Source organism: Acinonyx jubatus, chromosome X, assembly GCF_027475565.1.
Source record: "Acinonyx jubatus isolate Ajub_Pintada_27869175 chromosome X, VMU_Ajub_asm_v1.0, whole genome shotgun sequence".
Lineage (NCBI taxonomy): Eukaryota > Metazoa > Chordata > Mammalia > Carnivora > Felidae > Acinonyx > Acinonyx jubatus.
This window is the reverse complement of record NC_069389.1, coordinates 15869676-15885689: the sequence shown is the minus strand read 5'-3', so window position 1 is coordinate 15885689 and position 16014 is coordinate 15869676. Positions and strand designations below refer to the sequence as shown.

General features: G+C 39.6%; 1 protein-coding gene across 10 annotated transcripts in view; it reads left to right on the top strand.

The window, feature by feature from the left end:
- Positions 1-331: 331 nt before the first annotated feature.
- The window catches only part of BCLAF3 (BCLAF1 and THRAP3 family member 3), a 56623-nt gene continuing 40940 nt past the window's right edge, over positions 332-16014 (top strand). For 3 of the 10 annotated variants that reach the window (XM_015085035.3, XM_027054710.2, XM_053202146.1), the window contains exons 1-2: positions 571-2843; positions 15200-15274. In XM_015085035.3, the coding sequence (XP_014940521.1) occupies positions 15234-15274 (41 nt within the window). In that variant the 5' untranslated portion in view covers positions 571-2843; positions 15200-15233. Of the gene's footprint in view, positions 495-569; positions 2844-5152; positions 11412-15199; positions 15275-16014 lie in introns of those variants that run through there. The other 7 variants (XM_053202141.1, XM_053202139.1, XM_053202142.1 and 4 more) reach the window with 7 other exon arrangements.

The window sequence follows — 16014 nt, the reverse complement described above, 5'->3', positions numbered from 1 at the left end:
CACCACCTTTGCCTCCAGTGTACAAGGCTGGAAGGCCCACGGGACCAGGCTCCTGCCCCTGGCTGAGGGATAGGCTCCAACCCCTAGGGTCCCAGGACCTGGAACGCCTGCTTCTTTCCTGGTGGACAGGAAGCAGACTGCACATGCGCCCTCGACAGAGCGGCAGGGATGGGAACGGCCGGCAGAGGGCGCAGGAGCTCTGGCCGGTGCAGCTCGGGCGGGGCACCCTCGTTGGCAGGGAGTTGAGAGCAGGGGTCGGTGGGAGAGCCGGCCGGCGCGAGGCCGCGAACAGTGGGCGGGGCCAGGGTGGGGGCGGGGTGAGGCGGTTCCGGAAGGAAGTGGTTCCGGGTCCCGTGGCCCGGTGGTGGTAGCCGTGGTGTCCCTGCCGTGGGAGGTGGCGACCGTGTGAGGGGCGAAGCCCGAGGGGCTGGCGGCGGGGGCGGCAGCGGCGGCGGCGGCAGGGTTGGTGGCGGCGGCAGGGACTTCCTGGCCGGGTGAGCGGCCCTTGGGGGGCGGGCGGGGCGAGGAGGCCCCGGCCCGCAGGGAGGGCGTGTCCGTCGCTAGGGAGGGGCGTTCTTGGGGCGGCGGGTGGGGCGGTGGGTAGGATGCCCGGGCAGGTCTCCGACTCCCGGAGGACAACCCTCCCCCGCTACCGCCTTGGGCCCAATGGACTGGTGCCTTCTCAGGTGTGGAGACCCTGGCACCTGCTGCCGTGGTCCTGATCCTCTCCCGTCGTCCGGCAGGCTGCGGCCCTGGCGGTTCAGAGCGACTGTCATGGGGACCGGGGGTTGGTGTCCAGGGACCGTGCCCTTGTCCCTGAGGCGGACCGGGGCGCGTAGCCTGCGGGACCCGAGCCGAGGAGACCCTGCTTTGTCCTCCGGAGGCTCTCCAGCCGCGCAGCGGCATCTTCTTCTGGTAACGTCCAGAATGAGTCGTGAAGGATGCTCTTTGTCCTGCATTGCAAAGTAAAACTTGTGTTTTTTAGAAACGTTATCTTGAAAATTGGCGCATCTCCTGTGCTTTTCTAAGGTGTATTAGGAAACTGGGCCAGTCACTGTCAGGATTTTCGTATCGGCAAGTCAGGAGGAAAAGAAATGGGAGAGAAACTTACGTTCTCCCAAATATTTTCCTGCCGAGTCGCTTCTCTAGCTGCTCTCTAGATGATTGCTTCTTTTTTTCTGAAACAAAGTAAAAACTACAGGTAGAAATCACTAAGGTCTGTCTGACGTCTGACCCAGCAACATTTTTAACATTTTTCTGAATGAGAACTGGTATGAATGAAAGACTGGAATTGAAAAGGAAACGTTTTGGTGGGGATTCACAATGAGTGCGTTATTTTTCAATGTTATTTTAATGCTTATGTTAATAATGCTTTATTTTTAAATAGTATTCTTAAAAATAGCTACAAAAAAATGTTTTTTTGAAAGTCCCTGTTGTTTCAGAGCCCCTCCTTTGAAAGCCTTACTAGAAATACTTATGTATAGAAACATTTAGTGACATTTGTCTATTTACAAAATTTCTAAAAGATGCAAAAGCATGATGAAGAAGATACAGTTTCATCATTCCAAGTAACCATTATGAATATGGTTACACTGGGTATACATCTCCATTATCTTTCTATGCAGAGATGAGTGTATGGATTTTTCTAAAGTGGATTCTCTATTGTAACCTTCCCCCCCCCCCACTTCATAGCATGCCATTACATGGCTGTCATAATTTATTTAGTTGATTGTTCCATTTTGCACTTCTTAAAAACATTGTTGAAGAAATGTAAAATCTGCACAGCCATGATTACTTCTTAGTGTACATTCCTAGATGATAGAATTGTTGGGTTTGTCTTTTTAAAAATGTAAATTGCTCGGTTTCCCTCTGGAAAGGATGTGCGATTTTCCCTCCCACTAACAATCTGTGAGTATCTTTTTCTACACCCTAGCAAAAGACAACATTTAAAGGATTTCTACTGGCTCACTTTGGGGCCGTTTCTGTTCTTCCCTCCAACCGAGTACAAGTATCATTCTCTAGCTATCCTTTTTTTTTCTTATTTGTTTCAGCAATTCAGTTTCTCATCTTTTATTCCACTTTTAACCGTTTAGTAAAGAATGGTTATGCAGGTGAGGCAAAGGCATCATAGAGTGAACAAGAGATTTGTACTCAGGACTTCCTTAAATTCGAGTGTCTCTGATTACCTTGAACAAGCCACTTACCTTTTCTAAGGGACTGTTTCCTCAACTCTAAAGTAGATATTATAGCGCGTTTGCCTTGCGTTTCTTACAGGGTGGTTTTAAGGGTCAAATGAGACATTTATGGAAAGTACGTTTAAACATACTCTGTCTTGTGGCCAATTATTGCTATCTTGTAAAAATTTCAGAGCACAAGAGCATCTTGATTTTTTAAAGTAAATTTCTGAATTCAAAAAAGCCATTCTGTGATACCATTTGCCCCACTCTCTTTCACTTCTTAAATTCGAAGTTTTAGATTTCTGTCCTAGATTATATTCAGAACGCTATCAGAGTTATGAAATTAGGTGATGAATGAATCTACACAAATGTTGAAGGAGCAAATATTTAAAGGCACTATATATAAAATTGAGGGGGGAAAATATAAAGCTAAATAAAACACAGTCCTTGGGATCATGATAAGTAAAACATAGTCTTTGTGCCCTACAGGCTACAGAAAGAATGTCCAGGCAGCTAGAAGGTGGGAAAGCTGCTTTCCAAATTTAGACGGCAATTTTAGATGTGATGCAGGATGTCAACTATTCTCAAGCATGCTAAAGTCCAATTCTGCTGACCGAGCATCTGCACAAATGACCAGGCACTCTTGTCAGGGTCATCTTTCTGAAGGTAGGAATTGCAAGTTGAAGAGGTGTTAGTATTGGAGTCTGAGAATCTGGATTCTGGTTTCAGGTCCTTTACTTGGGACAGATTGGTTACTTCTTTGTGGCTTTTTTTCACCTATGAAATGAAGGTAATTCCAGCTTCCTCGGGGGCTTGTTTTGAGGATTAAATGAGGTATTTGCTAGACACTTAGTGAACCAGGAGGTACTAGCCCTCATGAAGTCTTTTTTATCCACTGAAAACTTAGGATCTCGGGGAAAGAAACCAGATCTCTTACAACTTAGTGTGCCTGCCCCCTACTACTCATTGGCACTTAGTAATGTCTGCTAAATGAACATAAAATATATGACTGCTGATAAAAATTCATTCTGGACCATTGAAGAAGGTAATATGTAAATGTGGGATATTGAGAGAAATTGACTACAGTATTGGAGTTGATATTAAGGAATCAAAGGAAATACTGAACTAATTGGACCTAGGTTCATCTCTACTGTGACTGTCATTCTATGTTATATCCCCAACACCAGGCACATAGTCCATCCATATCAACAGTAAACCTATTCCCTAGGACTGCCCCCCCCCCCAGGCACAACCCACTTTCTCTCTTCCCCTTCCAGTCAGCCTGTTAGAAGGAGTTGTTAATAATTGGCTTTCTTAAGTCTCCTTACCTTCCACTTAGTCCTGAAGCCACGTGTTCACATTTTTTAATTCCTTTTATTGGATCTCTATGCAGCTTTTGCCATGAAAGTCTTTCTTGAAATATTCTTTAGTGTATGAGATTCTGTGCTGTAGGCTTCCCTCCTTCCTCAGAGGATATCCCTTCTCAGTCTCCTTGGCTGGTTCATCTTTCTTGAAAGGTTGATGTTCTGTAAGCTTGATCCTGCTCATGATACACCAGGTCTGGAATAATTTATAGAATATTGAAGCTATCTGGTGTTTGAAGGTTTGGTAGAATTCTCCTGTGAAACCAGCTGGGCCTGATGCTTTTTCAGGGATATTTCTTTAATAACTTTATTTTTTCTATGAAAATTGGTCTCTTTAAGCTTTCTAACTCGGGGGTCAATTTTGGTAATTTGTATTTTTCTAGCGAAATATCTTTTTCATCTGGGTTTTCAAATTTTTTAGGTAGAGAGGTACAAAGTGATCTCTTCTGATTTAAAATTTTTCTCCCATTTCAATGGTTGTTTCTCCCTCATTCTGTTTTATTTTTGTATATTTGTGTTTCCCCCTTTTTTTCTGAATCATGTTATATAGTAGTTTATCTCTTTTAGTTTTTTCAAAAACTACAGAATTTTAAATTATTATTTGGATCTAGTTTTCTGTTCTCTTGCTCATTCTCTTCCTTGGCTTTTATCTTTATTATTTCCTTCTGCTTTCTTTTGGTTTACCCTGTTATTTTTTAGGGTTTTTTTAACCTTGGAACTGAATTTATTTATTTTTATTATTTCATTTTTATTGATAAATATGTTTAGAGCTGGATGCCTGGTTGGCTCAGTGGGTTAAGTGTCTGACCCTTGACATCAGCTCAGGTCATGATCTCACAAGTTCGTGAGACTGAGCCCCACCTCACACTCTGTGCTGACAGTGCGGAGCCTGCTTGGGATTCTCTCTCTCCCTTTCTCTCTGTCCCTCTCCCGCTCACATGCTCGCTCGCTCTCTCTCTCTCTCTCTCAAAATAAATAAACTTAAAAAATATGTTGAGAACAACAAATTTTTCTTTGATCACTACTTTAAATGCATCCCATAGAATCTGATAGGTAGTGCTTTCATTGTCATTCTAGGTGGAAGGGCTTTTCTGTTATATTTGTTAGTAAATTCTAGGGTTTTTGCCTTATGATCAGAGGATATTGTTTGTAATATTTCTGTTTCATGGCAGTTGCTGATGTTTTGTGACCTAATAAATGAGTACTTCTGGTGAATGTGGCATGCGCATGTGAGAAGAAGGTATATTCTCTAGTATGAGACTGTAGAGTTTGATAAATATCTTTAAGATTTACTCTGTTGATTATGCTGTTTCGATCTTCTGTCTCCTTATTTGGGGATCACTGCATTTTCTAATATACCACTGAGAGTGGATAATTAAATCTTGTATTATTAGTGTGTTTCTATCTATATGTTGCCTTGCATCTCAAGTAGTTTTTGTTTCATAAAGGTGGTTGCTATGTGATGTTCATATGAATATATGTATTTTTATGTGTGCTGTCTAAATCATGGATTGTGGCTTTCAGCATTAAAGAGTGTCTTTTCCGGGGTGCCTGGGTGACTTAGTTGGTTAAGCGTCCGACTCTCGGTTCTTTCTATTTCTGTCCGCCCCGCCCCTCCCCCCCCCAACACTGTTTCTATGTCTATCAAAATAAATAAAAATAATTTTTTAAGTGTCTTTTTTTTGTGGTCACGATGAATGCTTTGGGGCTTGAATTTTGCTTTGCCTGATTCCACAGATGCCACTCTGCTCTCTTTTTATTACCGATTGCCTGGTATACTTTGGCCATCTTTTCATTTTTAATGTTTCAACATCACTTTGTTTTAGATGTGTCATTTGTATAACTCCTTGAGTTTTGTTTTGTGAGCCACATTGAAACTCTTCATTTTAATAGGTGAGTTAAACCCATTCACATTTATTGTTAGGACTAATATATTTTGGCCTCAACTCTATCATAATATTTTGTTATCTTTATTTGCTGTTTCTTTTGCTATGCGGTGTGTTTTTTCCTCTTGTATTAAAAAAATTGGGGAGTGGTATTTAGGAAGGTTTGTATTTTTGTTCTGATGGTTCATTTTTTGTCCTTGTACCTCTGTAAATGCCCTTACTCCCCTGTTTGTTTATTTAACCTTTTGTGTGTGTGAGAAAAATACATCGTATTCATGAAATCAAAGTAGATTGATGATAGGCATCTGTGAGGGTTTTTATCTACCTCCAGCTCCTCACTGAAGAACTGACTGATCATAGCCACTGCAGCCAAGAGCGTAATGCGTGTTCTGGTCCCCTCAGCTCTGGCTTCCTCTGATCTGCTGATCCCCCTTTTGTTCTGGGAGCTCTGACTTGGTCCTGTTCTGTGCTGAGAGTGTGGCTTCTTTGTTGCAAAGGCTTTCCTGGGATATTGTTTGCATTTGTAAATGCTGGGTTCCTATTTAGTGTGAAATTTTTGTTAGTTGATTTTGTCTTTTTTGGTAGCATCTTTACTGAGATATAATTAACATACCACACAATTCACCCATTTAAAAGTGTACAGTTTGGTGTTTTTTTGGTATACTTAGAGTTGTGCAGCCATCGCCACAGTCCAATTTTGAAACGTATTCATCATCCCCAGAAGAAACCCTGTGTGTATTCTCTCCAGTGCCCTACCGCCCCACCCAGGCAACCACCAGTCCGCTTTCTGTTTCTCTGGATTTGCGTATCTTGGACCTTTTATATAAATGGAATCACACAATATGCAGTCTTTTGTAACTGGCTTCTTTCCCTTAGCATAACAGTTTCACGATTCCTCCCTGTTTGACCATGTGTCAGCACTTCATTCCTTTTTATGGTCAAATAATGTTCAGTTGTATGGGTATACTACATTTTGTTTATTCATTTATCTCTAAATGGACAGTGAAATTGTTTCTACTTTTGGCTATTATGACTAATGCTGCTATGAATATTTGTGTATAAGTTTTTGTGTGGACATATATTTTTATTTCTCTTGAGTATATATTTAGGAGTAGAATTGCTGGGTCATATGGTAACTCTTTGTGTTTAATTCTTTGAGGAACTGCCAGACTGTTTTCCCAAACGTCTGCATCATTTATATTCTCCCCAGCAATGTATGTGGGTTCCATATCGCTCCATACTTTCAGCATTTGTTATTATCTGTCTTTGATCATAGCCATCCATTTGGTGTGAAGTGGTGTCTCATGATTCTGATTTGTATCTTCCCAATGGTTAGTGATGTTGAACATCTTTTCATGTGTTTATTGGGCATTTGTAGATCTTCTCAGGAAAAATGTCAGTTCAGCTCCTTTGCCCGTTTTTAATTGGGCTGTGTTTTATTATTGAATCGTAAGAGGGTTTTTTTGTATGTTCTAGACATAATCCTTTATCAGATATGATTTGTAAAAAGTTTTCTCCCATTTTGTGGGTTGCCTTTTTGCTTTCTTGATAGTATCCTTTACAGTGTAAACATTTTAAATTGTGATGATGCCTGATTTATCTATTTTATCTCAAGTTTATTTTATTTTTATTTTGAGAGAGAATATGAGCAGGGGAGGGGCATAGAGAGAGGGGGAGAGAGAGGATCACAAGAAGGCTCGGTGCTGTCAGTGTGGAGTCCGACGCTGGGCTCAAACCCATGAACCTGTGAGCTTATGACCTGAGCTGAAACCAGGAGTTGGACGCTTAACCAACTGAGCCACCCAGGTGCCCTGTTACCTGTGCTTTTGATGTAATATCCGATCCAGTGTCACAAAGATTATTTATCTTTATGTTTTCCTCTTATAGTTTTAGCTCTCACATTTAGGTCTTTGATCCATTTTGAGTTAATTTTTGTATATGGTGTGAGGTAGGGTTGAACTTTATTGTTTTGCTTGTGGATATCCACTTGTCTCAGCACTGTGTGTTGATTTGTGTAGCCCCTTAATATATGATTTATTAGGTTCCCCCCTTCAGTATGCATTAAGCCCATCTATTGCCTATACAGTAATGACCTTTTTACCATTATTTTCTTTTCCTGTCTCTTCTCCCATTTTTTAGTGCAGTTTTTCTACCTTGTCCCAATATGCCACAATTTTACATTAGCCTTTCACCTTCATCCTCATCTTTCTTTTAAAGTCTTATATGTACATTTACATATTTTTTAATGCTCAACATCAGTCCTTTGCTGTCATTTTCTCACTCATAATTTGGTTAGATGAAGCTCATCTTCTAGTAGATTTCTCAGGAAGGGCTAGTTAAATGCAAAAATTCCCTATGTTCTTGTATGCTAAAAACTTTTTTTTTCTATAGCCTTGATATATGAAAGTAATTTGGCTGATAAAAAATCCTTGGTTCACACTTACTTTCATTGATTTTATTTTATTTTTTTATTTTAATGTTGATCCATCGTTGCTTTGCTTTGTGTGTTAGTTTTGAAATATCTGATGATAGTCTAATTCTTTTGGAATTATAGGTTATTTATTCTTTTTACATAGAGGTCTTGAGGATTTTATCTTTATATTTGAAATCAAATAATTTTTACTAGGCTGTGTTTCAGAATTGATTGTTTTGAGTTAGTTTTCCTAGGTATCTGGTGAACTCTTCATTGTGTAAAGTCAGGTATTTTTCCATTTATGGAAAGTTTTCTTGAATTTTAGTTTAAAATATTAGTTTAATTCCATTGTTTCGTTTTCCTTCTAAGAGACTACAGTATTACACATATTATTCCTTCTTTACCTGTCTTCTTTTTCCACTACTTTCTTTCTGACTCGTTCTCTCTCACTCACTTATTGTCATTTTCATTTTTTTGGTTTTCTTGTTTTTCTTCAATGTCTCTTATTTGAGTTGATTCTCCCTTGGACACCTTGTAATTTATTTTTCACTTCTGAGATAATGTAGTCTTTTTTGCCCATTTTTTCCTCTGAGTTCAGTTAACTTTTTTTTTTTTTTTTGTAATTTCACTCTGGGTTTTGATCTGTTTCTGTTCTTAGTTTTTAAATTTCTGATTCAACGTGAGTTTTTTTTTTTTTTTTAATATATCCTTAAATGCTTTTGGATATATTTAATTCTGCTTGGAGTATAGACTTAGAGTTTTTTCTGCTTCATGGTTTTTTGGAGAGGAATTTTCCTCAGTTGAAGAATTCTCTTTTTTAACTTTCTTATAAACACGTGGAAATCATTAGACTTGAAAAATTTTGCAAATCTCATGAGTATGAAATGGTATCTCGTTGTTTTAATTTTATCTTTCTGATTAGGTAGGGTTGTTTATCTTTTCATATTTATTAGACATTTATGTTTCCTTTTTATTGTAAACTCAAAGGGTAGAGCTGCCATTTACTGAGGTGGGACAGAGACTATAGGAGGAGCAGATTTTGGAGGGAGGTCAGGAGTTTGGTCTTGGACATGTTTACAGCATCCAATAGGCTGTTGGATATGTAAGAGTGCAGTACAGAGGATAGGTGAGGGCTGGAGATAGAAATTTGGGGGTTATTAGTTTATGAAGAGTATTTAAAGCCATGAGACTAAATGAGAGTATAGACTGGGGAGAGAGTGTAGACAATGAGAGGTCCGGAGACTGAAGTCATTATTTAGAGGATAACTGGCTTCACTATTTAGGGTTCAGAGTGGTGAAGAGGGAGGTGGGGAGAAACCAGTAAAGGAGACAGAAGGAATTTAAAGGTAGGAGGAAAACCAGGAAAGTGTAGTATTCTGGAATTCAAGTGAAGAAAATGTTTCTGGAAGGAAGGTATGATTGACTGGCAAGTGCTGCTGGTAGATTCAGGAGGAGGAGGAGAAGTAGCTGTTAGATTTAGTGACATGGATTTCATGATTGATCTTGACTAGAGCACTTTGGTGCGGTGGTGGATTGGAAGGTGAGATTGGTGAGGGGCCAAGCAAGAATAGGAGAGAAATCAGAGTGACTGTGGTATATAGGCAGCCCTTTGAGGAATTTGGTTATAAATGGAGAAGGAGGATGGTAGTCCCAGGAGGATGTGGTTCTGGAGAGTTGGGAGCTTCACCAGAGGGAAGTTGTATGGTGATGGGAAGGATCTACTGAAGAGGGGAAAATGCTGTGGGAGGAAGAGGAAAATTGCTGAAGTTGGGTCTTTCAGCTTAGTTAGAGGATGTGTCCACTGCTGTTCTGGGAGAGATGGCTTCTTTTCGCACCAGTGTCCTCATCAGCATCTTCCTTGGAGTGAAGGTCTCTGCTGTCCAGTCGTCTTTCTGTGTTCAAGGGCAGATGGGTTCATTCACTGCACCTGGCCCTGTACAGTTCACTCTGAAGTAGCAGCATAAACCAATGTATCTACTGTTATTGACATCACCTTCTCCCCAGTAACAAACCCTGCTGGTGTTTAGTCTTTTCTTTCTGTCTGTCCATGAATTTTAGAAGGAAGCTGGTTCCTTTGATGAATTTTGCTAGTCACAAATAAGTTAGTTTAAATCCGAGATTGGCACATTTTTTTTTTTTTTGCAAAGGACCAAATAGTAAATATTTTAGGCTTGGTGGTCTACATATAGTTGCTATTACATATTCTTCTTCCTTTTTTTAACAACGCTTTAAAAATGTAAAAACCATTCTTAGGTTTTTACTCTATGGTTTAAGTGAACTCTCCTCCTTTCTTATCCATTAAGCTCCTGAGCCCATACTTTTCATTACTAGCTTATGTGCCCTAAGCAATTGCAAGCAAAGTTCACTTTATAAAAGGTTTTATTGAGATATAATTTACAGGTTTAAAGTGTGCAATTCAGTGGTTTTTGGTATGTTCGCAGAGTTGTGCAACCATCTTCATAATATCTGGTTTAATTTCAGAGGGTATTCATTGCACCAAAGCTAACTTTTTTATAGCTCTGAGTTATGATTTATATGCAATAACATTTTTGAGTGAAGTTTGAATTTTAATAAAGCTAATTTTAATATTATCAAAGGAAAATACCGTTTTTTAATGTTTATTTTGAGAGAGCGAGCGTGAGAGCGTGCACATGTGGGAAGGTGAGAGAGAGAGAGGGAGAGGGAGAAAGAGAATCCCAAGCAGGCTCTACACTGTCAACACAGAGCCTGATGCGGGGCTTGATCCCACAAACCGTGAGATCATGACTTGAGCCGAAATCAAGAGTTGGATGTTTAACTGACTGAGCCACCCAGGTACCCCTCAAAGGAAAATATTCTAAGTAATACTTTTTTTTTTGAGCCCCACAGAATTACTAAATCTTATTTTCTCCCAAGGGACCCCCACCTTTTTCTTTAAGCCATTAGTTCTGTATTCCTTGGACCAACAGCATCCATATCACTTGGGAACTTGCTAGAAGTAAGGCTCACCCTTCGGGTAGGGCCCGGCAATCTGTGTTTTAACCAGCCCTTCAAGTGATTCCGATGCACACTGAAATTTGAGAGCTGCTACTCTAAATTCTGTTGCTGAGTGGAATTGCTGGGTTATGGCATATGAGCATGTTCAACTTTAAATGGGTACTGTCACCTCCTTCCAAATTGGTTAATGCTCATGTATACTCCCTAGCAGTATATGAGAGTCCTTATTGTTCTACATCCTCACCAACACTACAGAATGTGCAACTTTAATTTTTTTGTGTGGGTGTGGAATGGTTATGATCTTAATTTGTGTTTACTCAGTTACTAATGAGGTTGATATCATTATGTCCATAGGTAATTTGAGTTTTGTGTTCTATGATATGTTGCTAGGAGTTTTTTGCCTATGAAAATAAATATAGTTATGCAAACAAATAATCACAATGTATTGAAATCATCACAGAATAAACCCGGAATTTCCAAGAAGGAAACTCAGGGGGAAAATAACAAAGTCAAGGAAAGAATCCCAGGGGAGATGCTGGTCAAACAGTCCTGAAAGAAGATTTGTCAAGTGGAGTGAAGGAAGACCATCTGTGTGGTATGGGGAACATGGCCTTACCAGGGAAAAGCAAATAGTGTGGTGTGGTGGGCTAATAGAATATGTGGAGGAAAAGACATACATAAGGCTGTGGAAAGGGTAGGAAACGACTAGATATTTATGTTTTAAGTTTGTTTAATCTTTTATTAATTCCTGGGCATGTGGGTTATAATTAGTTTGGATGGGTGTTTTTCCTTTCCTATTATAAATGGTGATATAAACGTGTTAGTATATTTAGTTGTTTTTTTTCCCTTTTAAATTATTGTCTTAAAATATTAAGTTTAAATTGAAATTATTAGATTAAAAGAAAGTGGGCATGGGGCACCTGGGTGGCTCAGTTGGTTAAGTGTCTGACTCTTGGTTTTGGCTCAGGTCATGATTTCACAGTTCATGAGTTTGAGCCCCACATTGGGCTCTGTGTTCACAGTGTGGAGCCTGCTTGGGATTCTCTCTCCTCCTCTCTCTCTGCCCCTCTCTCACTCACGTGCACTCTCTCTCTCTCAAAATAAATTTTAAAAGATAAAATAAAAGTTAAACATGGAGTTCTTACATGACCCAACAATTTCATGCCTAGGTTTATACTCAAGAGACGTGGAAACATGTCTCCATAAAAACTGATACACAGATAGCATTATTATAGCAGCATTATTCATAGTAACCAAAACTATAGAAATAACTCAAATGTCCACTGGGAGAGGAATAAATAAATAAAAGGTGGTACGTTATGCAACTGTAACAAAAACGAAGTACTGATACATGGTAAAACAGGGATGACCCTTGAAAATGTTATGCTAAGGCAAAGAAGCCAATCACAAAAAAAGCACATATTGTATGAGTCCATTTATATGAAAAGTCCAAAATAGGCAAATCCATAGAAACAGAAAGGAGATTAGTAGTTGTCAGGGGCTAATCAAAGGAGGAAAGGAATGGGAAGCAACTGCTAATGGGGTTTCTTTCAGAAGGAATGAAATGTTCTAAAAATAGATTGCGGTGTTCTGTATTTCTGTGAAAATACTAAAAAATATTAAATTTTACACTTTAAATGAGTGAATGTATGGTATGCAAATTGTATCTCAAAAAAATCTTTTTTTTTTTTTTCAGAAAAATAAAATGGAGGGGCACCTGGCTGGTTCAGTCAGAAGAGCATGCAACTCTCGATCTCAGGGTCATGAGTTCAAGCCCCACATTGCCTATAGAACTTACTTCAAAAAATTAAAAATAGGGGGCGCCTGGGTGGCTCAGTTGGTTAAGCATCCAACCCTTGATTTCGGCTTAGGTCGTGATCTCACAGTTCATGGGATTGAGCCCCACAATAGGCTCTGGGCTGACAGTGCAAAACCTACCTGGGATTCTCTCTCTCCTCTCTCTGCCCCTCTCCTGCTCTGGGCTCGCTATCTCTCTCTCTCTCTCTCTCTCTCTCTCTCTCTCTCTGTCTCTCAAGATAAACATTAAAAACAGTGAAAATAAAAAATAAATAAAATGGGAAAACAGATTACTTTCCAGAAAAATTATGCTTTTTCATCATCACCAGCAATATTTGGTGTCAGCCACCCCCCCCCCCCCCCACCGCCCAACCCTGGGATTTTTATTTTTGTTCCATTTCATGGATACGAACTGATACCCAAAGCTTCCTTAGTTAAGTTATAAACTCCCTCAGTAGAATGTAAGCTCCAGAAGACAGGAATTTTTCTCTATTTCTGTTCATTGCTGGATCCTCAGAACAGTGCCTGGCAAATAATCACTCAGTAATATTTGTTGAAGGAATGCATTTTGATACTTTTAATTAGATAATTTTCCCCTTTACTGTCCTAATTTCATAGTACCTGTGAACCAATTATTCTTACTAGCCTCAATTTCTTTTTGGAAAGAGGCAGTGTATAAATAAATGAATAGAATTGAATGTCCTTTTGATGAGTGATCTGGTTCAAGTCCTTTAACTTTATGTGCTTTTACTTTCTTCTGAAATTCATTATAGCAGTAGTTTGCAAATGTATGACTATGAGGACCCCCTTTTTAAATAAGTGTCCACACAATAGTAGTTGTACTTTTTGTATCAATCAATGGAAAAACTACATGCAAGAAGCCATTTATATTTTAACATTTGCCATACTGTCTTCAGAAATTTGCAAAATAGAGGTTATAATATATGAGTCATACATTGATTCATTCCATAGCCTGTGCATGGTGGCTCCAAGTATTATTCATGGACCCATGGCAGTAATTTTGAAAGCCGCCAGTAGTTTGGGGCCAATAAGGTGGGAACTACTTAATTATAGTATCAGAACTAAGGAGGGGGGCACATGGGTGGCTCAGTTAGTTAAGCATCTGACTTTGGCTCAGGTCATCTCATGGTTCATGAGTTTGAGCCCCGCATTGGGCTCTCCGCTGTCAGTATAGAGCCTTCTTCGGATCCTTTGTCTCCCTCCCTCTCTGCCTCTCCCCTGTTCTCTCTATCTCTCTCTTTCTTAAAAATAAATAAACATTAAAAAAAAAAGAACTAAAGATTACTGACATACAAATAGTAGCTACTATAGAAGATTATGTCCTAATCACATATTTTAAAAATTTGGTTCCTAAAGCTATCAACTTCTTTTAAAGCATTAATATTTTAAAAATCAAGTTTCCATGCATTGCTTGTTTTACCAAAGAATCAGCAACACACTAAATGTTTAATCATGCTTGATTAAGTTTTGGTATATTTAGTCGAAGTTAGACAGCACTTTAGTACTATAATAAGGTATTTTAATTCTTATTATCCAGCAGTTTAAAAACAGGATATCTCATCAAGTATTCCTAAACTTTCGTCTGTGCTTATATGAAGTATTTATGTACATGGTGAAAGACAGGAAGGTAGTAGTGATTCAGATGGAGCAATTCTGGGTATTTCCTCCTTTTGGAACACTTATTTAGCAGTTGCTGTGTGCCAGGCACCATTCTAGGTTCTTTTCATGACTTGACTTGACTCAGGGATCATCGAACTACAGTATATTTGACCTTTGGGGCCTCTTTTTCTGTGGCCCGCGAGCTAAGAATGGTTTTATATTTTTAAAGAGTTGTTGTATTCGTTATCTATTTATTTTGTTGAAGTTTATTTATTCTGAGAGAAGGGGGGAGGAGCAAAGAAGGGGAGCGAGGATCCCAAGCAGGCTCCATGCTGTCAGCGCAGAGCATGACTCAGGGCTTGATCTCACACCCCAACCATGAGATCATGACCTGAGCTGAAATCAAGAGTCGGATGCTTAACCAACTGAACCACCCAGGTGCCCCAAGAGTTGTTTTAAAAAGAAAACGAAGGGGTGCCTGGGTGGCTCAGTCAGTTAAGCATCTGACTTCGGCTCGGGTCATGATCTCACAGTTCGTGAGGTCAAGCCCCACATCGGGCTCCATGCCGACAGCTCAGAGCCTGGAGCCTGCTTCAGATTCTGTGTCTTCTTCTCTCTATGTTCCTCCCCTGCTTGTCCTCTCTCTCTCTCTCAAAAATAAATAAACATTAAAAAAAATTTAAAAAAAAGAAGACGAAGATGCAGTAAAGACCTTATATGGCCCACAAAGCCTAAAATAGTTACTATCTCGCCCTTTATAGGACAAGTTTGCTGACTCCTAATTTAATTCATTTTATCTTCACAACATTCCAATAAAGTGGGTCCTATTATTATCATCCCTGTTTTACAGATGAGGAAACTGAGGCACAGAGAACTTAAGTAACTTTTTTCTTGGTGGTATTCACTGCTTTTAGAGCAGATTGCAGGCTCTTTCTACAAACTTGCTAATACTGTGTTTCTTTGCAGTGTAAAAAGTAAATAGTGGCTCACATGTCAGAGGATGGCACGGTCACGCTCTAGATCCCCCAGGTGGAAACACAGGTGAGCAGTTCTTAGTTTAGCAGAGTTAGCTTGAGTTTGAGATGTGCTTTGACTTTCAAGTTCAGTAGTACTGTAAGGAACCTATTTTAATAAGCTCATGGGACCTGGTTATTCACAGTAGGTACTTTACAGTGATAAAGGTTGCATTGCTAGGTTCTAAAAGTTGACAGCTTTCTTCAATTATGGATGGCGGCTCAATTAATCCATAATAAGAAGAAATGCAACGGCTACCTCAAGGGAAAGTGAGAAACATCTTCAAGTGTTACATTTTTTGCATCAGTAAGTGGTTTAGAACTCTCCAGTGGTTTTTTTGTTTTCATAATCATTATCTCTGAAAAAACTGGGAGTTGGAAAATCAGGAGTTACCTATTTCCTCTTCTTCATGGCAGAATACTTGAGTTTTGAATAACTCAGGTGTAGCTGAACTTTCCTGGTTGGTAGTATCAATAGTATATACATATAATTAGATTGGAACGGTTCAACCGGTATTCATCATATACCTGCTACAGTTTTGGGGCCTCAAAGGCAAATGACATCTCCCGGGACCTCAGCAGGCATGCAGGTCGGCTTGGAGGTTGGCACCATAGTCAGCTATGATACTATGGGAGAAGTGCAGTGCTACTGGCCGGGACAAAGTATTCTGGGTCCATGGAGAGGGAACAATTCTGCTTTTATGGAGGAAGAAAAGGGGATACTAAGTAAGTCTTGATGGAATTTTACCTGGTCATATAAGGATGGGT